Below are 27729 nucleotides of genomic sequence, written 5' to 3' on the forward strand. Positions count from 1 at the left end.
AGCGTTAGATCTTCCTTCATATTTCTCCCCAAAGATTTCATTCTTAAGTTTCTGACAAAAAACAGATTTGTCAATAAGAAGATATCCTGCATTTACTGTAGAGCCGTAGTGAAACGTTTTATATACTTTCTTGATTGGCTTGCAATGAGACAATATATCTGATTCTGTTTCTCTCTGCAGGTGATCAGCGTGCCGGAGGGAGATTTCTTCTTTGACTTTGTCCGACATCTTACTGACTGGATCAAGAAATCTCGACCAGCTAAAGACGGTTCGTACACACAGCTGTCTCACATCTGTGGCATCACAAAATAATTTCATGTCAAGTTCTGGTTTGAATTTTGGAAGATTTGTGAAAGTCCAAAATATAAATGAGAGATTCTCATCTCAGCAGATTTAATTTAACTGTATCATCATTTTGGAGAATGTAGTTTTGGTGCTGTTGAACTTTATCACATCACACAGTGAGTTGTCTCTGTTATTTAGGGTTGAAGCTGAACAAGCCTGCACTGAAACTAATACAACTAATATTAATATTTGACCCTGCAGGAATCGTCCCCTCTCTGACCTATCAGGTGTTCTTCATGAAGAAGTTGTGGACCAACACAGTTCCAGGGAAGGACTCCTTCGCTGACTCCATCTTTCACTACTACCAGGTTGGTCTATTTACACTCTGCGGTTTTGCTTGATTTTAATTTGCAGAGATTTTGTCTGCTGCTACTTGCTTCCAACAGATTTATAATCATCATTTGTATTTTATTTCATTCTAGTATTGTGCCTTTGTCTATATATTGGCAACTCTCCTTTACTCTCATTCTCATCTTTTAATTAGGAGCTGCCTAAATACCTGCGCGGGTACCACAAGTGTTCACGAGAAGAAGTGTTCCAACTTGCAGCTCTCATCTACCGAGTCAAGTTTGAGGATGACAAATCTCACTTCCCTATGATACCCAAAATGCTTCGAGAGCTGGTTCCCCAGGATCTGATCCGTCAGATGTCACCAGATGACTGGAAAAGGGTAATAACCTGCAAAACTCTGCTAACAAGCTGTGTTTTCTGCAGTCATATTGAAATTGAATATTAAATATGTTAGTTACTTTCACCATGCTTCATCCCTAGTCAACTTTTATGTGTAAACTTATGAATTATTCACATTTTTATATATATTCTTTTAAGTATGATCAGGACAGGAAATAAACTAATTGTTCCTCAAGTAACACATGTATTAATAAAGGAAAATATCCTAAGGAAGAGGTGTCAGATATTCAGTACTGGATGTTATAATGTACAGTCATGAAACTGAAAATTAAAGTTTTGATCAGGTTTCTTTATTTTTGTGATTCCAGTCTGTGGTTGCATACTTCAACAAGCAGGCTGGTAAATCAAGGGAGGAGTCCAAACTGATGTTCCTGAAGATCATCTACAAATGGCCGACATTTGGCTCTGCCTTTTTTGAGGTCAAGGTAAACACACCTGAGCGTTTCACTTCCTGTCTGTAGCTCTGAATGGGTGATTTTGTCTGAGTTGGGTGACATGTTTTCCTAACGTCCCATGGGAAATCCACACAGGAAGTGTTTTTAAGTCTGTCACGCACCATCTCACATAACAAATGTGTTATCAAATGGAACAATGCACCTGTGATGCGTCTCACTACGAGACCTCTTGCGTTTTTATGCTCTGTCTTTTCTTCTTTCTCTCTGGCATATTCAGTGAAGCATAATCTCCACAGGAAGCTGTTAAAATCAAACCTGGTTTAATTTTAGGCATTATTCAAGGGGAATAAGATTAATCAACCAAATAAAAACAACTTGTTTGTTATTTTAGTATCTTCCTCATGAGAGAGGAAATATCAGGCAGCTGTTGGCCTGTCAGCCCCTCAGGAGCTGCTACTGACAGGACAGGTGCCTCTGAGAACAGTTAGAGTGGTCAGCTGGTGTAGATTGAAAGGACTGGATGTTTCAGCAGTGTCACTCAACAAAGTTAAGAATATGGAGGGAGATGTGCAGAGAAGTTATGTGAGGAGATAAAGAAACACAAGAGGTCCTTGCTGCCCAAGTTTAATCTGAGGTGGAAATAATTATCATCAGATTTGCAGGGAGAGATCACAGCTCTACATGTAAAAGTGATAATATATGATACATGATCAATAGATATGTTGTTGTCACATAACATTAACCCATCTGTTACCTTTAGCAAACTACAGAGCCCAACTTCCCAGAGATCCTGCTGATCGCCATCAACAAACATGGAGTCAGTCTCATCGACCCAAAGACGAAGGTTTGTGTTTGTATAAATAACTATTGTTCCCCTCCTCACCTGTCGGATGTGTTTTTAATGGTTAGTTTGGACTTTACCGTGTACACGTGAATGAGCAAACACATTCACCTTCTAACATGCATTAAACACTTGAGTAGGCATCCTAGCCTGTCAGTCAGAGTCCCTGACGACAGCTGAAGTGTTCATCTGTGTGTGTGTTTGTTCAGGACATCCTGACCACCCATCCCTTCACCAAGATCTCCAACTGGAGCAGTGGGAACACCTACTTCCACATCACCATCGGCAACCTGGTCAGAGGAAGCAAACTGCTGTGTGAGACCTCACTGGTGGGTGGCAGCAACACACACAATTCTCAAATGAAAGAAGTTCTCACAATAATAACTGAGATCTAAATGATAGCAGGGCCACAGGTTGCAGGAACAAATGCTTAGGTAAAAACAACTGAATACCTGTTGTCTACTACAGTGGCTCACATGATCGATACGTTTAAAAACAGATCGAAACAGAATGCAACCATTTTCAAATGAACTTTATTTACCGACAACAGTTTTTACAAATTGTTCCTGGGTCTACGTAGAAATCTCACTCCTAGGCACCATCCACCCGAACACACCTGATTTTGTTTTCATGTGTTTTTGTGTATGCGTGCACACCTGCAGGGCTACAAGATGGACGACCTGCTGACCTCCTACATCAGTCAGATGCTCACCACCATGAACAAGCAGCGCTCCGGGCGGGGCCACAGCAAGTGAACTTCTTACTGGCAGGAGGCCGCTGAGCTCATCCAGCTCTTGCGCCCTATTGGCCAGCACTGCAGCTGGGGGCGGACCTTTGCCCACCAGCTGTGGAGGATGAGCCGCAGTCCTTCTGCTAGCTCCGATGGGTCAAAGCTCACCTGGGAAAGTTCGGCTGCCAGCAGCGACAACCCCGGCGAAGGCCCCAGCAACCGCTACACCTACAGCTACGACTTGGACGAGGACGAGCCGTCCAGTGAGGATGACTATCTTTAAAACCTCCAGACACTTCGTCCAACAGGGTATCTGCCTGGTTTGGTTCCCGATTCAACAATCAGACCTGCACGTACAGAAACACAGTGTTCAGTCAGAGCTGCTGTCAAGTTCATTTATGATCCAGATTGAACCGAGGCGCAGCAACCAAGAGGCAGCCGGTGTTCACTGCCTTAATGTTGGACATTTATAAGGACTTTGATACCTAAATGTTGAAATGTTCCTGTGACGTCATTAAACATTAACAGTAACTTTTTTTCAGCTGTCATCAGCCTCATACATCCTGAAAACTTCAAGTGGACTACAGTAGCTAGAAAGCTCATTGTCTCATAATGGGCAAGTTAATTTGTTCATCAATCCATCCATATTATGTCACTTATCTGTGTTCAGGTCACATTAATTGATTAATTATATTACTATGAATAATTTTGAAGTACTGACAAAAAAAAAACATGCTCCTAATATATCATTACATGCCTTTTTTTATCCATCTCTTACTTGTATGATTATGGAAAAAATGTTATATTTCATACTTTTTGGTATTAAAAAAAGGTCTTCTGAGTCAATGTTGCATGCAGTTGATCCCACATTACCATACTGATGATAGCATTCAGCTGAAAACACAGCTTAGACAGGTTGTTGAGCTGAGTCAGACAAGTTTAAAACATTAAACAAATGAACTAAAATGATGAACAGAATGTGAAAAAATAAGAAGAAACCCAAGACATCCATGTACTGTGTTGCAGAGATATCTACTGAAGTCGTCATGCTAACCAGCTGTATTTTTAAATACCAACAAAATCAAAATATTATAGAAAGAAAAGCTTGATATTTTGTAGGTTTGGCTGTAATTTTCTCAAAAAAAAACAGGTCAGTAGTCTCTAAGGTTGTTTATTTCTTCTCGACAGAATACTGTTGCTGTTTTAAGAGTCAACTGTTTCACCACTTTGAATAATATCCTTGAGGTTCTTTCTTGTTTGGTTTAGAAAGATGTCCGTCTATTTCTCTGGCCTTGGATCATAACTGAAGTGGCATGAAGGGACCTTGTCTAATTTATTTAAAACTCTACTGTTGCCGTGTGACACACTACAGACGGACCTGTCGTGTGTTTTGGGTTTCAGCCCACATGTATGATTTTTATGGCCTATTCTATATGTTTTTGTTTTTTAATACTGAATTAATGGTTTATGTTTACACCTCTTTTCTTCAATGTTGTAGATTAGTTTTAGTTTTACATTTAATGCCTTGATTGTTTCTTTATTTCTGTTGAGACTGCATTACCCAGCATTCCTTTGGAGTGCAGCTGTTATGGGGATTTTGTAACCTTCCTGTAGTTTGACAACATACATGTTGAGACTTTTCCTCTGCATCTGGACCTGCGTCAAACTACAAGTGATAAACGATCAAATACAAAATACATTAGTTAATGATTAATGTTTCAGAAGACCATTTCTGATACCTGGTCTGTAATTCTGTTGTCAGTTCAAACAAAATTTGACAAGCCCTTAATCATCTAACCTGCACTGGTTCTGTCTTGTTTGTATAATTTCTGGTATTTTAACAGTGCCAACCATTCCATTTGATACCTTAATGTTGCTGAGTTTGTGTTTTTTCTTTGTGAACAAATCCAAATGTGTATTTTTTTGTTGTTGTATTGTCGGTGGAGTTTATTAATTGTTTTGTTTATGACTGTAATTTAGTCAAACCGACTTCCTGAACTGATTTCATTGTCTGTGTAATGTGTGCTCTTACTTTTGTATTAAATGTTAGATACATTTGTTTTAACTTGACTGATATAAATAAATTAATAACTCATGTAGTTCACAGTGTACCTATCGTGTTATTTATTTATAGCATGGTGGCAGGATACTGTCGCTGCTGCAAAATGTTCTTTCTTTAGTGTACTGTAATATTTTTATGCTGAAGGACTTGTTAAGTTTGTTTGTGCCAAAAGAAATTTCTCTTTTTTCATGTGTGAAACAGAGTGAAAAGAAATTTTTCATGAGCTTTTTTTTCTCTCTGATGATCCAAGTAAAAAAAAAAAAAAAAAAAAATCACACAAATTTCTTTTTCCATGCTTGGAACCGAGTGGGGGAAAAAAAACCACTAACCCTTCACAAGAAAAGAAAATAATAATCGCACTTTTTAGTCACCTAGAAAAAAACTGAAACAAAATTTTAAAAAAAAAAATGTCACCTAAAACAATTTCACTAGTTTTTATATTTTCAACACTTTTTTCACCTTAAAAACAATCACTTTTTATAATTTCTTTTCAACACTTGTTTCTTACGTCATCATAATAAAAAAAATCCCTCATTTTCAACACTTGTTTTTATTTTCACCTGAAACAATTCACTGGTGTTTTGTGGTCAAGAAAAATAAAAAATAAAAAAAAAAATAAATTCACTTGAAACAAAATTTACTCTTGTTTTGATCAGCCTAGAAAAAAATCACTACAACACTTTTTCACCTGAAAAAAATGTACTTTTTTTTTTTTATTTCTTATGTCATCAGAAGAAAAATTCACTCGTTATTTCCATCCATGGAACCAAATGAAAAAAGACACATTTTTTTCATTTGTGGAACCGAGTGAAAAAAAAAAACTTCACAAGAAAAAAAAATGTAGCAAGAATATTAATATAAAATGTTTCATGTTTCAAAAAAGCCAAAAAGCCAAAACCCCAGTATCACTCAGGCTCTAGTCAAAAGTACAGTAATTCTCTCTAAAAAAGTTGTAGAAATGAAGTATAAAGAAGCAGAAAATGGAAATACTCAGGTAAAGTACAAGTACTTGAGTTAATGATTTAGTTGCTTTCCATCACTGCCTGACATCAAACTTACTCAGGCTTTGCAAAACATCTCCCTCTCACTCTCAGCTCCGACTGGCAGTAGGTGCTCTTTAAAAAAGAAAATGATGATGGTGAACCAGCACAGACAGAGCTCCCGACAACCAAACCTTTTTTCTAACGTTTTAATACCAGATGACAGTAGCATTTACAAACAGAGAAAAGTTACAGTACAAAAAAAGGAAACCAAAGACTGGGAATGCTTTTTTAAAATAAAATAAAAATAGCCGTTGAGTACAGCACAAGATGTAAAATGCTACAGAGATTAAACCATTTGAAGAATGGCATCTGGACTATACTATGATACCCATATAATACTACTCTATTATACCTTAGCTTATTTTTCCTCAGCAACAAGTGCTGCAGTGCATTATTCAGACAGTGTTGAGCTTTTGTACACCTTCAGATTTCAGATGACACTCATTATTTCAGTGTGATTTTTTGGTAAGATCTAATTGTAAGAGATCAAAAGTTTGACTTTCTCTTCACATTATGTTGAAAGTATAACAGCATCTAACAGGACCACAGCGTCCTCCTCCAACAGATACCAAACCATTCCAGATCTGAAACAAAGCTCTGATATGGAGATAATTCCATTACATGAGCACTGACCTCCAACATGTCCTGTAAATATTCATATCTACAGAGAACTGTTGTCAACATCAGGACAGCACAGCAGGTACATTGTGTTAATGATGACTGGGTCAGAAATGAAAGAGTGAAGTCTGAAGTGAAGGTGGAGGAGCTGAGTCTGTGGCCTGATGATGTGCGTTTGGTGTCAAAAACATCCAGTTCCTCTGAGTATTGTCTGAGTTTTTTCCTCTAAATCTTTATGGTTTGACCACATTACTTCAAGTTTTTTTGCATTATCTTAACTGATATAACATGCAGAGCAGCATGCACGAGAAAACAATGTAATATTGACACAACTTAACTGTTTGTTAAGATGTTTGTAGCACAATCTAAAGATTTAAAAGCAAAACAGAGACTTAAATCAGAAGAGAAACGGCAGCACTCCAGAGGTCAGAAACAGAAACATAATCATGTGATGAAGCACGACTGCAGCCCACAATTCTTGTATTGTCAATTAATCTGATGAATTATTCTCAATTAACTGATTCGTCATTTTGTCTATTCAATGTTTAAAAAAAAAACTGAAAATAGTGAAAATAGATCATTTTGACTTTTTTTGATTAATTTAAAATGACTCAGTGGCCTTTAAATAAACGCTGCTGTTCACCAGATTTTATTGTTTTTGATCTGTGAGATGCTGCCATTTTATCCGTTTGTGTTTTAGGAAATAAATAAGTTTCTATGAATGTTATTTTGTTTTCAAGTAAAAACTTGTCAGCACTTGAATCATAGAAATCTCTTTACAGACTCCATTGCCGTCTACTCCAGCTGAGTTCAACACTAACGAGATAGATTTTTGGTGGGGTATCACTTTCAGAAAGCATCCATTAAATAAACGCTGAATAAATTCATCACATGCAAGGCTCGAAATGCATTTCCAAAGGAACTCGCTTCAAATGAATGGCCTTACAGTGAGAAACATCATAATCAATAGAATAAATATGGCTGTTTGTGCAGCGATTGATAAAGCTTTACTGTTTATCCTACACAACAGATCAGCTACTATATTCTCAACAGGAACACAAATACAGTTAAAGAAAGTGCTAGCCACTTATTCATATTACAATACAGTACAGTACATTAAGTTGCTTTGTTGCATTTGCAGTCTTAGACAGTCGTGATTCTGCAGTGACTTCAGTCCTATAAGCAATGTTTCATTCTGACCTCAGGACGGAGGAATGCACTGACCACAGTCTCATTCAGAGGTCTCGTGTTGCACTAAAGTTTTTTTTAAGACAAAATAAATAATCCAGAAACTTCTGATAGCAGCCAAACATTCACCTGTCTTCAAACATCCACCTCAGTCAGACAGACCTCAACCAGGCTGGTGTGAGTCCAACATGAAACCGGACACAAAAGTCCTAAACTTGAAAAGTTCAGTATTAAGACTACAGCTAAAACGACTCCGAATGGGAGATAAAATCTTAAATGAAAGGCTGGTTGAGTAAAATGTAATGAGCAGCCCAATGGCAACCATGTTGGATTTATTCATTGACGATTTGTCGGAAACTATTGCAACATTTTATAAATTAATTCCTGTATGTTTGCTTTGCTGGATGGATACATTTTTGTAATTCTAAACACTGAAAAGAAAACTATAGTCTTTTTTCTTTTTAATGGCACTTACTGCAGCTCGTCCTGCTTCATCTCCAACACCATCGCCCTCAGAAACCCAAGGCCTCCAACCTCATGGATTTCACACCTGAAAAGTCGAGACAAGACACTCCGGATTTCAGATCTAAAATCAGTTTCAGTCAGAACGACATTGTACAGACGGACTACTAAGTCATTCTTGCAGAAAGTACTGTGTGCGTATATGAGGAGAAAGCAGAAGCTGTAATCACCGCCTCTGGTTTCTCAAAAGCATCTTTATCTTTATTCTGAGCAGCTGACACCAACGTTTGGCACAAACCTGTAGCCAAACAGACTCCTGGCCAAAACATTCCTCTTATGCTTTTGAGAAACATGGCTCCACATGATAATACATTCACTTTAGTACAAAACATAAATAGTAACTAACAATTCCTTCTCAAACCTCAGGTTTACATTCAGTCTGTCAGTCCAACAGTTCACACAACACATCCAACAACTCACAGAGATTAAATCTTAAGACATGGTTTAAGGTTTGGTCTAATGCACCTGATATCTGTACAGCTGAAAATGAAAAAGTAAAGCTCCTACTGAAGATGATCAAAGTCCATTTTTAGCAGCGTCCAGATGTCTTTTCATCACCGTCAGTTTTCACTCAGAGCTTCAACTTCACTCTTTTGGTTTTTATCGACTAGAAACACGAGACGGAAAGAGTGAAAATAGAAAGTGTATGTTCATTCGTTCCTTGTTTCTTCTGTGAGGTTTCATTTCGTTCACGTCTTGTGTTGTTGAGCTCAGCTGGTGGAGTTGAATGATGAACATGTTTTTCGAACATGTCAGCCTCTGGGCCAGTGTGTAACTGTCCTCACTGCCCGGGCGTTTTAATGGCATCTATGAAATAGCAGTATGAAAATGAACGCTGGCGGTCCTGGGCTCGTCTCCAGAGTCTCTCAGCTCCGTCCCTGATGGCAGATCAGTGAATGAGGTTTGGTTCAGCGGTTCAGTTTCTGCAGGCACTCGGCCCACAGACTGAGAGGATGAGAGAGGAAGTGGAGAAAGAAGAGAGTGTGTTGTCTCTGACTTTACCTCACTTTGGTCACTTTGTCCTGATTCTTATATATTCCCCAAATCTGCTCTTTTCTTCTTCTCTTATTAGGAGAATTCATTATTTTTATTCTTCAATTTCAAGATATTTTCTCAATCTGCTTCTCAGTATGAGTGACACACAATGTCAGCAAAGGACAAAAACAGATTTGGTTATTTTTGCATGAGTGATTGACACGTCTGGGTTCCTCTGAACTTTTCTCTCTCTCTCTCTCTTATGTGTGTTTTTTCCATCTCTCATTATCTGTATGTCTCTATCTCGCCTCTCTCTAGCTTCATCTCTCTCTGTGTCCCTCCCAGTCACTCCTCCGTGATGGTGGGCAGGTGAGGGTTACTGGGTGAACTGGGCGTGCTCCGTAGGTCAGGCCGGACGTTGACGCTGGAGATGGACCACACATCACTCAGCTCTGCAAAACCAGAGGCAAAGGCCAAACAGTTTAGTGTTTATTCCTCCACCTGATAAGAAGCATTATGGGTAATATAAGGGCCGTACTGAAGGCAGGGGGTGCAGGGTGAGGATAGGAAGGTGGCTAAACATTGGCTACGTGAGTATTGAAAGTACACATTAATATAACCAGGAATAAGACAGCCATGCATCTAGAAATGCAAAGATGAGATTAACAACATGGTGCCTGATGCAGGGACACGTACATAGTGATGAGGACTTATTTCAAGGCTTTGTATGCATATCGATGTCATACGAGTGGTTTCAGGATGTTTGGCACCCAAAAGTTCATGATACTCACACTATTTTTCAAGACTTTTTGTTAAGAAAGATAAACTTCAGAGATGAACACCACTTCTGTGTTTTACAAAGTGTAAATGAAATCTCTAGCAGTAAAAAGCTAATGTTGCTAATGTTAAACCATGTGACATCCTGTTCACATGACATAAAAATCACCACCAATAAACATTTAATGTCACCAACAACGTCATATAACAATTGTGGGACATTCAATGATGAAGAACAAAGCATGTTATTATCTTAAGCCTGTGTAAACGATAGACCTTATTTCAGGCACTCAACCAAAAAATTAGAGAACTGATTTCTGGGTTTTAGGACTCATTACTACAGGACTCTAGTTGTGGTTGGTGCAGGATTTACAATATATGAAGGTTTTATCATGTTTTTGACACCACCTGCAGCTCTTCACGGACACAAACAACCTATAGGTATATAACCTATACTGCAGCCAGCCACCAGAGGGCGATCAAGATGTTTTGTTCTTTATATTAAGTCAGTGGTTTACAGATAAGATGTTACTATATTGACAAAATCTTATCTTCTCTGATTATAGCTGCTATATAGTTGAAGTAAAGAGTGCAGGTGTTTCTGGAGCTTTTGTCCATCTCTGGGTTTATGATATTATTTCTGTGATTTTAAGATGCATGCATCACACATCAGTACATGACCTCTTTATTTTTCACATTTTGAGAATTGTTTTTGCTGTTGCTTGCCAGGTGAAGCTTAATCCCCCCAGTTATTTCAATCACAGAAAACTCTTCACGCTGTCTAAACGCTTTATGGAGAGTTAATGCTAGTTTTCTACAGGAAACAGAGAAGGGTGACAGTTCACACAGGGTTCAGGGTTCATACAAGGTTCCTGAGGGACTGACATGCAGGGCTGACATGCAGGGGGTCATGGGTTGAAGACCAAGGGGAGGGAGACGAGGGATCCAGCAGGGGGTTCAGAGTGGACGGGGCTCCAACGAACACAGATGATGTCTGAAGAGTCTGACACACACAACACAACCAGCAGGATGTCACTGCATGCAAATATAGTAAACATCAAACAATGTGGAGCCACACAACATATTAACGAATACTGTGACATTTTGGGAATGTTTGTTAGGATCCATATCAACTACGTTGAGACTTGTATTAGCAACTTTTTACAAGTTTCCAGCTTCACACAGTTTCACAAGTGAACCAAGTGATTCTGAGATTTGTTGGTGATGAGACAGGACAAATCAACATCACTTAAGCCCTGCTGAAAAGTGTTTTTCCTCTTTTAATGAAGACCAGAAACTCCATTTAACCACACCCAAACTCTGTGCTGATCAACAGGGATGTATTTGATTTGGATACTAACATCAAGAGAAGACAACAAAACAAGTGTATTTTCCAAACTGTCAAGAGTATTTAAAAAAACAATCTGGCCAAGACATTCTCTGTGAGTCCAGATATATTACATGTACATTAAATCATTACATTTGTTGATTCTAAACAAAATGTAATAAATGCATAGATAAGTTACATTATTCAGTTTTCAGGCTTCTTTATTCTTGTTTCCATTTTCTCTTTATTTTCAGGAACATTGTTAAATAGAACTATAAAGGACCCTTAACATTTTGGTAGGTTGTCTAGTTCGTGACAACGGCCTTTCCTCTAATTGTTAAAATGACTTTTGTCGTTCTCTCACTTAAGCAGTGAGATGACGTATCCTACGCTCACCAGAGTCAACACAGCTAATATCTAACAGGATGGAGACGAGCATTAAATGAAGTGGAAATGAAACAGGAGCTTTGACACAGCGTGAAGAGAAGAAAATGTTCTCGCACCTGTCCTGAACTTGCTGTAAGGTCCATTCTCATGAGTCTGACGGCTGCCAGACCAGAAGGGCAGGCCTCTCTCTCTCCACCTGTGACACACACACACACACACACACACACACACACACACCAGACAGAGAGATCAGAGCAGCAGATGACAACCAGGTGTGTTTCTAGGTGTACCAGAGTGCTTTGAGATAGTCACATGAACACACACTGCTTTGATGTTTACACCACGCATGTATAAGTGTGTGTGAGGGGTCCAGGTGAATGTCGATAAAGCCCAGTATTAAAAGGAGAAGAGAGGGACTGATGATGAAAGAAATTATGCTGAACAACAACTGAAGTGAAAATAAAACCACAGAGGCGGACAAACATCCCGTCCTTTGTGGTGAAGGGCCTCATCTGGCCCAGAGGAGGCGATGACCCTCTCTGACATTCACACGCTCACTCTATCATAACCTCAGTCTGAGGGCCTCGTTAGGCTCAAAAACAACATGTATAGTTGTTCCTAACAGACTGAAAGGAGGTAGAAAAAACAGCAACCATAGAGGAAAGATATGACAATCATTTAAAAAACTGAGAAAACAGTGTGTTAGATTCGTCTGTACACATGAAAAGTGACAGAAAAAAATGTGTAAAGAAAAATAGAAAAATTATTTTTGTTAACCACATCAAGCCTCTAATCCCAGGGACCCTGACCTGAGCGACTGCTGTGTGTGGTTTGAGTGTCACACAGCTCCCACAATTGAAAAAGTCTGGGGGAGAAGGGATTTATCATCACTGCAGTTAAGCTAGTGCAAGTACTTAAATGAGTAAATAAGTTGCAGGTTGAAAAATAAATCAGCATTTTAGCATTTTCGAGTTGTCTCCACTCTCTCTTTGAAATAACTGAAGTCTTTAGTCTTGAGCTGTGTTTCAACCCAAAATACCCCAAAGTTCTGGTGGAGGGAAACACTTTTCAAGGCTCTGAAAGGTTCCTTCAGCCACATTCACAGAGGAACAGTCACATCAATCTGTTGATGAAACTGAGATTATGAAAAACGACAGCTGGTTTTATTTATCAGTAAAGCACACAAACTGTGCAACAACAATAGCGTCATAAAAAGAAACATTTCCCAGTCCAGCTGGATTTCATCCTCAGCACAAATACTCAATAAGAACTGGACTTCACCGTCAGTCGATCTGCAGACTGACATCTCACACTTAATATGAATAAAACCTCATCAGCAGCCAGGATGACTCAGTCCTGCACAGCTTCGCCACCCCAACACCAGACGTTATCGTTACCAAAGGAGAATAATTATAAGAGCAGTGTGTGTGTGTGTGTGTGTGTGTGTGTGTGTGTGTGTGTGTGTGTCTACGCACCAATGGAATATGAAAACTGCAGTGATGAGGAAGGCAGACACAGCATCAGTCAGAATCCACATCAAACTGTATTCCTCTGGAGTCTGGAGAGAGGCGGAGATAAGAGGAGTTGATTACATCTGCTGATAAAAGAGCTCCACAGATTTGTTGGAACAGAGGACAGAAGAGTGTGAACATGAATATCATCATTTCATTAAGTGACATCAAAGAATTGGGCTCGGACTTGAACACTTGTATTAAAAATATATCAAACTTCTTTTATACAGACATGTAGGTGGTGAGAGAGAAGGTTTATGTAACCAGAAGGTCACAGACTCAATCTTCAAACACCCACGACACCTGCTGAAGAGATTTTCAGGCTGATAGGGAACCTCCTACACGCCGCAAGTCAAAGTGGATAAGAGCACATTTAAAATGTCTAAAATATAACAGCACATGTCTGGAGACATGCTGACAAACATCCTGAGGCCAAAAACAGCTCGTGTGTTGCCAAGCCAGGGGTGCGTGTCTCTGTAATTCACAAAGTAAAGGTATCTCTACGGCCTGGTCCACACGCACACAGGTACATGTGAAAACAGGTTGTTTTCTGTTTAATTGTTTGTTTTTTAAATATCTACATTCAGACAAACCAAAATAAATACTCAGACTGTTTACTACAGAAAAAAACCCTGAACGAGGCAGCGGAGTGGGCTGCTCTTCACAGAAGCTTCTTTAGATACACAAAATATTGTGAGCCGCTTCGTTGATCTTTCCTTTCCATCATTGTATTGTCAGCATCCATTTTTGACTTTCTAAATGTAACGTCAGACAATATAACATCCATTCCATCACTGCACAAACTCAAATACTCCAATATCATGACATATAAATTAGGACTCAGTAATGTGTCTTACTGCATATGTGATTATAATAATTAACTTTTTAAACCACATTCTGACGGCAGCCAGTTAGAAAAGATTCAGTCAGTTCACAGACGAGTCAAAAATATCCAGAAAGACTGTAGATGATGGTTTGTACTATTTGGACAGTGTGAAATACATTTTTGTATTACAGCTTCACAACACTCTTTAAAACCTTATTTGTTTGACATTTTATTAAGTGCACATGCAATAATTACCAACTGTAATCAATTAAGATCATTTCATGGCCATCAATGAATTATCCAACTTGAATTCATCATGACAGGACCTTCGTTCTATCTGATAATCAGAGTTGGATCTGCTCACCATTAGGAAGAGCGGCTTGTCGATGTTGGACAGGATGTGGATGGAGTTGGTGGTTACGGACTGAGCTCCAGCACACCAGGCCAGAGCGTAGAGCCACGGCTGGCTGATCACGTACAGGTTTGTACTGATGTTCTCTGACTGGTACTTACTGTAGAGACAGAGGGAGGGAGAAAGTAAAACACTAAGTTGTTTAAATAATCCAGGAGGGACACATTTAATCTCCTTAGTCACCTGTAAACTCACTCACCAATGAATCTATACACAACAGAAAGAAAACACATAACTGTATTGGACATTCAACACAAATGATGGGAAAAGCCCACAGCCCACACACACCATTTACACCTTGTTCACCTGGATGTTCAACTTTAGAGTGAGCAAACAAAAAGGCAGACAGTGATACGCCTCCGGTTAAGAATTAAATATCTATTATGTACCATGACAGCGCCAAAAGTGTGTTAGTCATTTGTGATTAATAACTGTGGGTGTGACAAGTCCAGCTGATCTGCTGATATCAAGGCAGAGTGCAGCACACCAGGACAGACTGACAAGAACATTAATAACTTAATGTATTATAATTGCTGAATGTCATTTGTGGTACAGAACATTTCACAAAGTTTATAAAGTTTCCCCTGACTCATAAGAACTCAAATTAATCGTGGCCAGGATTCGCTCTGGTGGACACAGATGCAATTTTCTACGAGGATAATGAGAATGTATTAAAGTACCAAGTGTACATGCAGGCAAGATCAGATCATTTGTTATCAGGGATAATATGTCAAGATACAAATCCTGCTTTAATACCAAGTATAAACAGGGTGGAGTGGAAAGAGCTCCACTTCCTCAAAAAGGTGCACAAAATATACCGACAGAGAAGAATGTCATACATGCGAATGTCCAGAAATCCCTACAAAACAAGGACGACCACGTCATGTAGGTTTACTCTTACTATAGCCAAAGACAAAACACAGAAGGACCAAAAGGATGTAAATTAACATTGGCTATAATCTGACAACATTCATGCCAGCAAGGCTGATTTGACTGGACTTCAGAGAAAGGAAAGAGACTGGAGGAGTAGGAGGCGGACAGAAGGTAGGAGGAGAGAAGGAAGACAAACTGCAAGATGGCTGATGGTTACAGGAGGGAGGGGAGGAGGGAGGGTTTGAATTAGAAACGAATGAAATGATGGAGAGAGTGAACGAGGAAGAGAGTGACACACACACATACACACACACATACACAGAGTCCCTGACTGCCTGTTGGGATGAAAGTGTCCTTTGAAAGTCTAATGATCATCTGCTGAGATAAACAGACCGAGAGAGAGAGAGAGAGAGCTGAGACGAAATCTTTGCCAGGTTATACAACCTCGAGTTGTATAATCTCCAAGAGTTGTATAATCTCATTATTATTTCTGGTTGCGACATCAAACTAAGGGTCAGTTCAAACAGTGCACTTGTGTCTTATTAAATAGTTGCTGAAAAGGTCTGAAGTACCAGCGTCACACTCTATCAGCCCTTAAATACACTCTCCAACTGCATAACTCACCCTGGATGTTATTGAAACTCTTAACATTTAAAGCACCATTTAAAAGGGGCAGTAAGCTACTCTAGACAGCTGAACAAAGCAGTGAGCAACATAAAAAATACGGTTTTGCACTGAAATCGACTGAAATACTGCAGCTTCTGTATTTTCTTCTCCTCTTTAAACTTTAATGAATCACTGTCTGCTGCTGCAATAAAAAAGTTATGGATATGAACACGTAACATCGACCCCCTTTAAATCATCATCTTAAAATAATAACAATGTTCTCAATTAGGCTTGACGGGTAGAAAGATCATATATCAAATATATACTGCATGAACTGAATTGTATATGCAAGTCTTGAATCATACTCAGCCCTAGTTTTGATATATTAAAGCTTGTCCATTAGAGACAGAGCAGATATTTTCTTCCCTTCTAACATCAGTAGATACTCTGCAGATTAACCATAAAATAACCATATAAACTTTGACTACCCACTGATTATAGTAATCACACAAACAAAGTCTAATGAGCAACTTTTACCACAATTTTACGGCACAATGTTCCAATATGACTCATCCCACCAGGCCTCTCTGGGCAGTGACACATACGGTGCAATCAAAGCTGTTATTTCCATGTTTCAATGAGATATTACAGTAGCAGTGAATCAGCAGCAGCATGAGGAAACTATTTCAGTGGACTGTGTGAGATCTGTTAAAAAACATCACTGTGTGAGTCACTCAACCATCTTTCAAGCCCTGTTCTTTCCACATTGTTCTCCCACAGCTTCTGTTTATGCACAAGTACGTCCCACTCGTTTCTCTTCCACCACTTCTCAGCCTCTCATACCCTCTTCTCCTCTAAACCACCTCCTCTCCAACCCGTCTGTACCTCCTGCACCGCTCCCCCCCGATTACTGAAGAAATTCCTCCTAAGTTTTAATTTCCTCTGCTCCTCAGTCTCTCCTCTTCTTCTCTCCTGACTCCCGCCATGAACTTCTCACCCACCTGCCCTTGAACTCCCTCTCTCCCTCCCTCCTCCGTCCTCTCACTTCCCTGAGGCTGTTCTACAAGCACCAAAATGGAGGCACTGAGGACTCGGTGGCCATCTGTACCTTGAGTTACATAACTTCACACGCACAGACAGAAAGTACAGACCAGACTGCTTCATTAGGTGGATGGAAATGATTTCATAACTGTGCCTGAATGTACTGCATGTTTATATAAATCATTTTCACTGTTTTATCAGGCTTTGGTTCAGAGATGCAAAGACCCACATTTAAATTAGCTTTTATAAAATGATCTTTGAATCATTCCACAAATGTAGTTTTACTATGACATGGTTGTTCTGTGGTGCAAAATTGGGAGCGCTTGTCTCCTCATTTGTTTCAAGAGAACTTTGTTGTATATTGTGTTGATTATTGTCTTTTTGCAGCAGGAAAAACATCTGGACAAATCTGGTGAAAATCTGTCAATAACAATGAGCCTTAAAGTTAAAATGTGTCCACTAAAAACTACATAAAACTGCATAAAATCGTATTTACTAAATGATTGTGCGTGTGTGTGTACCTGATCTGCTGCTGTGACATGGTGCTGTAGTGCAGGTTCAGTCTGGTGATGTGGCCGTCTGTCAGTTCCTTAATAGAGGCCTTTTCTCCAGATGTCTGCTGCAGCTGTGGGTCCACAGCCTGGACCAGCTCCCTGTCCTCAGATGGCAGCCACAGCACCTACACACATTAAAAAAACACACACAAACACAATAAACACATAAACAAACACAAACACACATCAATCAAATGCACAAAATACATTGTCACCACTGGCAACAATAAGAGAGATCAGAAGACGTCTCCATCAAGTATTGTAGCTAATTTAGGCACATTGTACTGGTTCAAATTCAGATTCTTTTGTTCTCTATTGTTTTTTGCCACCTCTCCAACCAAGTGTTGCAGAATAGTGAAAAATGCTTTGTGTCCAGTGGCAGAGTGAGGCGTCTTCTCTCTAGCAGATCACATCACGTCATTTTCAGTAGTCAGAACATCCCACGAAACTTTCACTCACATCATTTAATAATTTAACACAAAGACCCCTCTGGAATTTAGAATTTTGAGAAAAATGGTCCCAGATACATCTTTAATCAAAATTGGCCATGATACAAATTCATTTCTAAAATGTACTCGATACTGCTGAATGAGGGCCCAAATGCAGGTTTGCTTTAATTTAGAGCAAGATATGAACAACTGATGAATAGCTCTGCTCCGACACGTCAGCAGGTCTTTAACTGATTTCCAAATTAAATTAATGCAAATCACTTTAAGTGTGGCCAGAAAAGGCGTAACGGCGCCACTGAAATTTGATTCTCCTCAAATCATGAGTTACTCTGGGGCTATAGAATTAAAACTGACTTGCCATTCAACGTAATAACCTGTCCATCCACCCGGTACACTAACCTGTGAGGAGTTGATGTGGGCTTGCACCACCTGCAGAGTGATGTTGATGTATGACTGATGGTAGGGATGTCCGTATGGTGGCCTGCGCAGATCAAAAATCACTAGTCTGCCACTTCGAGCCGCTACCTCCAGGAACTGGGCTAGTGAGGGAACAGACTGGTTCTGGGCCTGGGAGCAGTCTGCCTCTGACAGGGATGACACGGTACCAAATGGATCCCTCTGTAAGAGACCGTGTGTTCAGTCATTCATAGGGAAAAATCCAGATTTAGCAGAGTATATTTAAAATATTTATAAACAAAACAAAAAGAGGGAGAGAATGAAAGAAGAAGACAGAGAGCGTCAGAGAAACAAAGACAAGAGAGGAAACTCAAGCAGAGGAATGAGACATTGATTTTCTGCTAAGAGGAGGTGCTGAGAGAGAAAGAGGGAAGGCAGGGAGACCTACAGCTGAGTAATCCATCCCAAACAGCAGAAAATCGGATTAAAAAAACAAATCATTAATAGAAAAATACTATAAAAATTGGACCGATGTCCAGCAGTGTTTGGAGTTAAAAACACTAGAGTCTAACTGTTAATATTTGTTTGGAAGGACCCATTTGTCTCGTCATAAATTAGTTTATTCTGACAATTTCCAGGAAATATTTACAATCTATTTTAAAAGAAGAGGAATGATCCTGTTTTTCAGACCTCAAGATACACTAGCTTAAATGTTTTCATGTTTTCAAGTCTTTAGGTTACAGTTTCTGTCATTCAGCCTCCAGTTTGAATTTCACACTTCAGCGATGAAATGATATTGCATTTTTTTGAGTATGTGTGTGCATTAGCCTCACCGATAAGAACCAGTTGCCAGCGTTCAGCTGCTGCAGCTCTGCCCAGGTGAAGTTGGAGGCATCGTGGTGTGTTCGATTTGGAAAAACCTCTGCGACATTAGTGGTTCTCCTCAGAGTGGAGTCATGCATCAGGAAGGGAACGCCGTCATAGCTACAGAGAAAGAGACGGAATATTAAAAAGGCGTCAGCATGAGGAATCAGGATGTTGGCGAGGTGAGCGAGTGCAGGACACAAAAATGAGCGTTAAGTCGTGACAGGTGAATGTGAATGAGAGGAAATGAAGAGAGAATGATTCAAGTCACCAATAAGAACTTCATTCTCCAAATCTCTGCTCACACCTCTGCTAGTGTGATCATATTCAGTCACCCCAGCGATCTCAGTGAGATCAGCCCGTCATCTTAATTAATCACACGATTCATATCAGTTATGTATATGCCCATAAAAACAAATGCGTAGACACCCACACAGAGTAATGAAGTGCCTCACAAAACCCTTGACAGTTTAATTACACAGAAAGTGCCCAGCAGCCACAATCATTCATGCAGACCACACGCACCTCAGTTTTACACATCCTGCCAGAACCAGCAGGCTCACCGGGGTCACTAGCTGCATGGGATTAAAGCTAACCCGCTAACGCTGAGTCATGCCATGTAGCTAATCCCCCTGTTTTTAGGCTGTGAATGAGCGTGCTCACCCAGCAGCCGCGGGCTAATGAGAGGGCTAACGGCTAACTGGATTAGCATGGCAGTAATCACCTTAGCGCTGAGGGTAGCACGCTAGCATCTGATCTGTACAATTAGCATCAAGGCACAGACTCAGCATCACTTCACAGTTGACTGAACATCTTGTGATCCTTCGTGTTATTAAATGCTTAATGATTTGAAAATTTTACTTTTGGTGAAATATAATTGGGTCTCCTTGAAACAACAGCAGAGAGCAGTTGCCCACCAAGTGTCACTCACTGCTAAATGCCAAACCAATTTCAAGTTTTAAATTTCTGTAATCTCACTTTGACTGTATGTCAGATGTCTTTTCCTGCTATTAGCTGTTTGGCTTTTAAAATGTAAGTTGTTCAAAGAGGCCATGAATTTTATGTCATCATCTTTCAAAACAAAAAAGTTATATTAATTTGAGTAAACTAACTAGCAGCGTTATCAAAGTCATGACATTTTGATGTGAGTGGCCGTGGTATAAACAGGCAATGCACTCGACAAACCACTGGCACCTTGTGGAGTTTTCAGCGTTTCAAACCAAAATGAGAAAAAAAAAATGGGGAGTTGCTTCAAATTACAGGCTGACTACTCCCTGCAAGAATCCATCTTGCAATGCTTCGCGTTCTGCTGGGTCCTCAAGAAGCGTAGATGCCTTTTGTTCATTAGTATTTATTACGACAAGCCTACATGTTCTACAGACACATAGACTCACACTCAGGCAAGAGTCGTTAATACCTGATGGTGACGTCGGTCTCCAGTCCCTCTCCTCCAGCTTCCACTGCCTTCTCAAACGACATCACAGTATTCTCTGGAGCCAGCTACACACACACACACACACACACACACACTGTCAACATCACCAGATCTCAGCAGTGAAGTTGATGACTGAAATATCTTCATGACCAGTTCCATCTTACCATGGGGGCTCCTCTGTGTCCGATGAGTTTCGGGAAAGGTCCCAGGGTTCCTGCCTCTTTGATGCAGGGTGAGTACATCCCCAGAGGAACCAGGTAGAGAGTGAACAGCACGGACAGGTACAGACCCAGGACAGCCACCTGACGCACTGGAGACAACAACACAAAGATACAGAAATGAGCATTGATTCAAAATAGGTAAAATAAATCATTGTTCACTTATTGTGTGTTTTTAACAATGTTTTCATTTTAAAGGAAGCAATGAATATAAAAACCGCCATAAATAAAACTTAAAAATTGTGTTCTACTCAATCGAACAAAATGTTGATAACTTGGTAAACCACTAAGCATCTTATACTGAGGGTCAGGTAGCTCCTGTTTGGGAACCACTCCTCTAACAGTCCACTAACAACACATTTGTGGTCCTGGTCTACAAATGCAGACAACAACTTGTCAGAATGTGATTTAATCAGGATTAAATACTGTAAATCGTTCCTGATAGGATCACCATGGGGGTCTGGTGCTGAAACGCAGCCATATGGGCAACAAGCAGAGTGACAGCTGTCTGGTTAGGAGACAAATCTTACTGGAAGGTTCAAGTTGTCCTGAACAAAACGACTGGTATCGGTATGAATTTTGAAAGCTTGTTTAATTATTCTCTGCCCTCATTCTTTTTCACCTGTAACCACACCCAACAGTGATATGATGGTGTAAAAAAAATGGTGTTCAAAAAAAAAAAAGTAAAAAAACGAATCCATCAACTCTTCCCTGACACATCAAGAGTTACATTACGCTTGGCAGCAGATAAGGGGAGCAACCGCTTATCTGCTGCCAGGAGAGACCCCCACCATGACTCAGCATCACTTTACCCACTGAATCACCATGGCAACCAGGGACAGTACCCATGGAGACCAAAGAGAGAAGAAAGGCGAAGAGAGACGTAGAGGTCAAAGCCGATCAGCGGAGAGGAAACGGCAGCAAGACACAGTGACCGCGAGAGAATAGAAAAAAAAACAGACAGCAGCAAAAGAGGCAGAAAGAGTAAAAGAGGACGTCAGAATGATCAAGAGACCAGAAAAAAACTAGAGTGAAAGAAAGAAGGTAGTAACCATCAGAGAGACGAAGACAAGAGAGCAAAATGAGACATTGATTTTCTGTTAAGAGGAAGTGCATGAGGCAAAAGCAGGAGGGCAGGGAGATCTACAGCAGTGTAATTCATGCCAGACAAGTGCGTCACTCTGCTGAGGGGGTACGCTTGATGTCAGAATATCTTTATTCCCAGCGGGCGGGGCAGCTCAGTCATTTCAACAAGGTCCTCCCTTTCAGTTACTGCAGTTTCGTCTAAGAGATCGGTCGTGCTTTTCACTAGATTTCTATTCCTCTGTGTCTCTGTCACCATAAGATAAAGGGCCTGGGTAGTGCTGGACAGAGGAAAAGATAAATTATTAAACTGATCAGTTAAAAGTACTCTGCAAGGGAGAGTACTAATCATTTTTCTATCATATACCAACTGTTTACATGTTGTTCTTCAGGATGAAACTCAATGCCAGTAAAGGCTGGCATTAAAATATCAACATCCTGCCAATATGTACATTTCTGCTAATATGATCTGCAAATAAGATGACTCTTCAGTTATGCAAATGTGATGTGAACTGTCTTACTATGAAGATAAACGCTCGTCAGCGTGCTCACCTCTCTTGTTCATGCGAAAGAAGTGCAAAGCTATTGGCCAGGCGAGAATCACCATGAGTGAGACTGCAGCCACATGGAGGAAAGGTGCCGTCACCTAAAGACAAGTGATCGGTAAAAGAGTAAGCACAGGCTCAAACATTTCACTCGAACATAAAACAGAAATGATAACTTTTATAAACATGATATAAATAGTCCCAGGATTGACTGCCTGGTCTGTCAGCGTGGACGAACCTGCAGCGAGAGGAGGAGAGTCTTCCATTCTTTGCTCCAGAGATCCGACAGGATGGCCGTGGCTGTGACGGAGAACGCCAACGTCACCACGATGCCAGTCTGACAAAAAACACAGGAGAGAAGTGAAAACACAACTTATGACAACTTATAGCAAGTGGAAGCACAAAAAGACAGAGCTGTGTGGCAGTGTTTGTGTTTATGTACTGTGTGGTTTACCTTGTGGCTCCAGTGGAGGTACAGCCTCTGACCCTCAGACAGCAGACACAACGCCAGAACCTGAACAGTGATCAGATACTTGTTAAATAATACAAAATAAGGCTTCTTCAAAGGACATTTAAGGCATTTGCTTATTTGAAATTACTGCTTCGCAACACGTTAACTAAGTAGAACTCAAACATTTGTTTTTTTGAACCCTTGTGTTTTAAAAAATCACAACACATTTACCCTCTAACCTTGTAACTTTTCTTTCGAAGCTGAGAGTAAACTTTAGTTGCAATGTTTGTTCAACTGATCGTCAACAATTCTGCCAATAACTGATTAATTGCTTTGAGTAGCTTTTAAGGGAAAACAAGTCAAAATTCTGACTTCAGGTTTCTGGTTTCTTGTCCTCTCTATGTCAGTAAACTGAGTATCTTTTGGTTGTGGACAAAACAAGATTTAAGGACATCATCTTGGGTTTTGGGAAACACTGATTTACATTTTCCACCATTTTGCGGGACACTTTATTGACAAAACTAATCGATTAATCAAGAAAATGATTACTTAACAATTTAAATTCTCATTCACTGAAAGCCTGAAGTAAAGTCTGTTGATGCAGATTCCTCCCTTTCTTCCCTTGTGTCCGTTTTTCCAAATTATATAAAAACTGTTGCATGATAATTGTCAACTAAGGCAAGTGGACAACCTCCAAAATGTCACGCAAAGTGCTGAGAGTGCTAATGTGCACTTGCCACTAATGAAACACTTTGTTTTCAAAGCACTCTTGTTCGGGGAGAAAACTAAAGTGACGTCAAGTTGGGCCCCATCAGGTGCTGCCTGACACCAACACAGGCGGTGAGGTCAAGAGTTTTGTTTGACAATACTACAGTCACTGTAACAGCAATGGAGTGTATACTCAGACCTCTGAGTATACTAGAGGTGTGATTGTTTTTTTTGCTTCTTTTTGATTGACATGATTGTAAACTTTATCATTCTGTACAGGCCAGGAATCACATCAGCTTGCATACCAGCAGTAGAGCGATATATGTGAAGAGAGAAGCAGCAACAACCAACAGGACCAGAGACCAGGGAAACCAGAACCCCAGAGTCCCAAAGTTGAACCTGAAGAGGCGGAAGAACAACTGTCAGCAGCTAACATGAACCAGGTGTGAATGATGGCTTTGTTTCCCTCATACATTCATTCATGGTCATTTGTTTAAAAAATACAACTAAGCTTAACCCCGTCATGACGACAACAGACGCCCTGCAAATCACAACAAACATGCCAACATGTTACCGACAGGATGTGCCGTGTGTGACCCACCAGTCAAAGTCGTTGTAGTCGTTCTGAGCTTCACTCCAGAAATACAGGAACAAAAAACTCAGGAAGAAGGTGAGGATCAGGAGGCCAAAACTGCCACACTCCACCTGGATCACACACACATTGTTTGACTGATTAACTACTTCTTAAAAGTGCACTTTAATCAAATTGGTTTGGGTCCTTATAAACAAAGCATAAAGCTTAATGAGCCTGAATTTGTGATGATTAGAGATTTAATGTGAAGAATTATGTTCCCCACTTTGGCAGGATTTTATAGTCATAAATGGAGGGAAAAGAGAAACTTCCTGATGCAACAATGCAACACAATCTGGCAGATAAGGAGGAACAAGTGCATATGGAAGCAGTATATTTAGATACGAGCTGACAGAGTATATATGTGCTGATATTTTTCAGAGAAAAGCAGGAACTGACTGTTGGAGTCAGCAGGATGGACGGAGAAAAACTGTCTTGGGAATCAATACTCTCTGCACGATCAGCAAACTAACCAAACTCAACTTACTGCTTATGGAGGGTGTGTGTGTGTGTGTGTGTGTGTGTGTGTGTGTGTGTGTGTGTGTGTGTGTGTTTACCTTGCTGCAGCAGCACTCTCCCGGCTGCGCCCGCGCTCTTTGGTATCGTCTCCATTGGCAACCGTAGAGGCCGGCCAGGCAGGAGACAAACGGCTGGTGTTCATACCTGGTACAGTCAAATGAACGGTGAGGCAAACATCAGTTAATGAGTGGAGCATTCATCTCATCTGATTAAACTGAAACCTATACCAAAAACATTATCACATAATGAAAAAGCAGAAAGAGACTCAGATTTGGTCCATTTTAAGAGAGTGAAAGAGATTTTGAAGATAAGGTTTCTGAGAGAGATGAGATGAGAGGTGTAGTACAATAAAGACCTAATCATTTTGGAAGCTCTGAACTCTTCAAATTTAAATCTTTCACCTCTCCTTACGCTTTTTAATCTGTGACGTGCAAAACAATCAGGAAGCTTCAGAGTTTAGCAGGTGCTAAACAAATCCAAACAGAATCTCTGACATTAAACACTTTGGGACTGTAGAACGGGTCGGACAACATCCCAGCCAAGCGTCAGCATTGAACGAGTTGGGAATAAGACATTTCTCACAAATAGGATCTTTAAGTCTGACGTGTGAATCAAGTTGGTGTCGGAAAGGGTTGAGATTCAATAATCAGATTTGATACTGGATTCAGTTTAAATACAATGCTACCAAACCCCACACCCAACGCTGTGTTTAATATTCATGCAGTAGTTACACCGATATCACAAAAATAAAAAAAATACCCCTCTTTATACGATGCATTCAGATCATCTCTGTACAGAAAGAAGCACTGTGACTCAGCCTCCTGAGCAAACACAGACAGCAGGCTGCCACAAGTCAGAACAAGCTGTTCTCCACGAAAAGATTATACAGAAAAGTTTATAGATCATCCTGAAACAACACAACGCTGTTTGGAAAGAGATGTTGCTGCTGAGTTTTTCTTTTGGCCTTCAGGTGCATACAAAAAAAGGAAAATAATGACTGCTAATTATCTCCATAGTCACTGCAACAGTTTCCACAGCAACCAATAATGTAAGTTAATCATTATGTCATTTATTATTTTAGTTCACAATGCCTTTAAATGGCATTCGAGATAAATTAGTCTATACGCCTATGGACTGAAATATGTCAGAGGTGATGATGACAGTGAGTGTGTTGTTCTGTACCTTTGCAGCAGCTGCCGCCGCACCACCTTTAGCTTCCCCAGCTTCAGTCTGGTCACGGGCATACAATCACCCACAGCCCGGCATCACAGAGAAAGACAGAGCGAGAGGAAGAGAGAGAGGGAGGGAGGAAGAGGAGGATGAAGTAGAGTCCAGAGAGAGAGCGAGAGAGGACGGAGGAAAAAAGAGGCAGGAGCGTCAGCCTCCGCACCACCTTCACCTGGAAGGAGAGAAGAAAGTTTGAATCAATTTAAAATGTATTTATAGGAAAACTAGACTCAGCAGGAGAGAGTGTGTGTGTGTGTGTGTGTGTGTGTGTGTGTGTGTGTGTGTGTGTGTGTGTGTGTGGCAGTGGAGGCCTAGTTTTATCCCCGAGGCCGCTTTTACTAACCCAGAACATACAGATACTCTCACAGAAATACACACTGACCTATATCTGATATAACCTGTGGTGTCTGCTCAGGTGACTTATGCTGTTGCACACACACACACGCACACACACAATACCTGCCTTATATGGTCCGTGTGTTTATGCTAATCTATCGTCCCATATCCTCTGTCTGACCCTTGATTGACTCCAGTAATACTATAATTAGACCTGTCAGTGAGGAAACTCCCAAACAAGTCTGCCAGCCAAACAGCCAATTATCCAACCGGCAGCAAAGTCCTGGACTCTGAACTGAACCTACAACAATTGGCTGATTAATCAATTAGTCAACTGACAGAATATCAGCAACATTTCATGCTTGAGTAATTGTTTTAATACTGTCATATTGTAAACTGAACATCATGAGGTTAAGATTACTGGCTGGACAAAACAAGCATATTAGATGTGGGCTTTTGGAAATTACAGTGTACTCAATTTATAGTTTCTGACATTTTACAGACCAAGTGATTAATTAATTTCTAACAAAATAAATGACAGATTAATCAGTAACATTAGCGACAATTAGTTTCCACCTTACACCACAAAAACTTCTCTGCTGCTCACAGACGACATCCAACATGAAAAACTCATCTAACTGTTAAAGTTTGTTTTCTGATCGCTCAAACGAAGACCACAAGCCAAAAGGTGTTTGGTCCTCACAACAGAAGTGTTGCTGGAGTCAAAGCCTGAAGGAAAAATCGACGTTATACAGAGAAAACGGATGGCACACACAGGAGGTCCAGCTCCTCAGGTCGAGACTCTGCTGTCCACTTACATCAGGAGGAGAAAAATCATTCCTCTGAGGACAACAACGTGAACATCTTGTCCAGAGAAGACAGACGGGTTGAAAGAGGAATAAAAGAATCCACTGGAACGACCATCTTTGAACAGCTGAGGGCGACTAAGACAAAACCTTATCACCCACCCAGAAAGCAGTACTGATTCCCTCCCCAGACAGCTTAACAACCATTTACACCTGGGGTCACCTGGTCCTAGCAACCAACATGAAGGCAGTTTGAGTCAGCGACCCATAAGTGGCCCCAACGACCCTGTAAGGACACTCCCTCAGCGATCTGAAGAATCCTTGTGGATGAGATGTGA

At 40.3% G+C, this 27729-nt stretch overlaps 2 protein-coding genes across 4 annotated transcripts in view; one reads left to right on the forward strand and one right to left on the reverse strand.

Annotated features, from left to right (window-relative positions):
- myo7aa (myosin VIIAa) overlaps window positions 1-5100 on the forward strand; it is a 36013-nt gene extending 30913 nt beyond the window's left edge. The window contains exons 44-50 of the mRNA XM_037076704.1: window positions 181-268; window positions 547-653; window positions 830-1015; window positions 1344-1460; window positions 2191-2274; window positions 2481-2600; window positions 2934-5100. Of these exons, the coding sequence (XP_036932599.1) occupies window positions 181-268; window positions 547-653; window positions 830-1015; window positions 1344-1460; window positions 2191-2274; window positions 2481-2600; window positions 2934-3026 (795 nt within the window). The 3' untranslated portion in view covers window positions 3027-5100. The remainder of the gene's footprint in view (window positions 1-180; window positions 269-546; window positions 654-829; window positions 1016-1343; window positions 1461-2190; window positions 2275-2480; window positions 2601-2933) is intronic.
- Window positions 5101-6237: 1137 nt separating this feature from the next.
- The window catches only part of gdpd4a (glycerophosphodiester phosphodiesterase domain containing 4a), a 37290-nt gene continuing 15798 nt past the window's right edge, over window positions 6238-27729 (reverse strand). The window contains exons 2-18 of one of the 3 annotated variants that reach the window (XM_037087213.1): window positions 26205-26421; window positions 25061-25166; window positions 24474-24577; window positions 24178-24271; window positions 23168-23227; window positions 22952-23050; window positions 22721-22814; window positions 21032-21177; window positions 20850-20932; window positions 19402-19552; window positions 18572-18790; window positions 17691-17848; window positions 14602-14749; window positions 13376-13458; window positions 12017-12096; window positions 11052-11189; window positions 6238-9861 (exon numbers count right to left, since the gene is read on the reverse strand). In XM_037087213.1, the coding sequence (XP_036943108.1) occupies window positions 11095-11189; window positions 12017-12096; window positions 13376-13458; window positions 14602-14749; window positions 17691-17848; window positions 18572-18790; window positions 19402-19552; window positions 20850-20932; window positions 21032-21177; window positions 22721-22814; window positions 22952-23050; window positions 23168-23227; window positions 24178-24271; window positions 24474-24577; window positions 25061-25166; window positions 26205-26266 (1782 nt within the window). In that variant the 5' untranslated portion in view covers window positions 26267-26421 and the 3' untranslated portion in view covers window positions 6238-9861; window positions 11052-11094. The remainder of the gene's footprint in view (window positions 9862-11051; window positions 11190-12016; window positions 12097-13375; window positions 13459-14601; window positions 14750-17690; window positions 17849-18571; window positions 18791-19401; window positions 19553-20849; window positions 20933-21031; window positions 21178-22720; window positions 22815-22951; window positions 23051-23167; window positions 23228-24177; window positions 24272-24473; window positions 24578-25060; window positions 25167-26204; window positions 26422-27729) is intronic. The other 2 variants (XM_037087205.1, XM_037087197.1) reach the window with 2 other exon arrangements.

The sequence above is a fragment of the Acanthopagrus latus genome, chromosome 2 (genome assembly GCF_904848185.1).
Source record: "Acanthopagrus latus isolate v.2019 chromosome 2, fAcaLat1.1, whole genome shotgun sequence".
NCBI lineage: Eukaryota > Metazoa > Chordata > Actinopteri > Spariformes > Sparidae > Acanthopagrus > Acanthopagrus latus.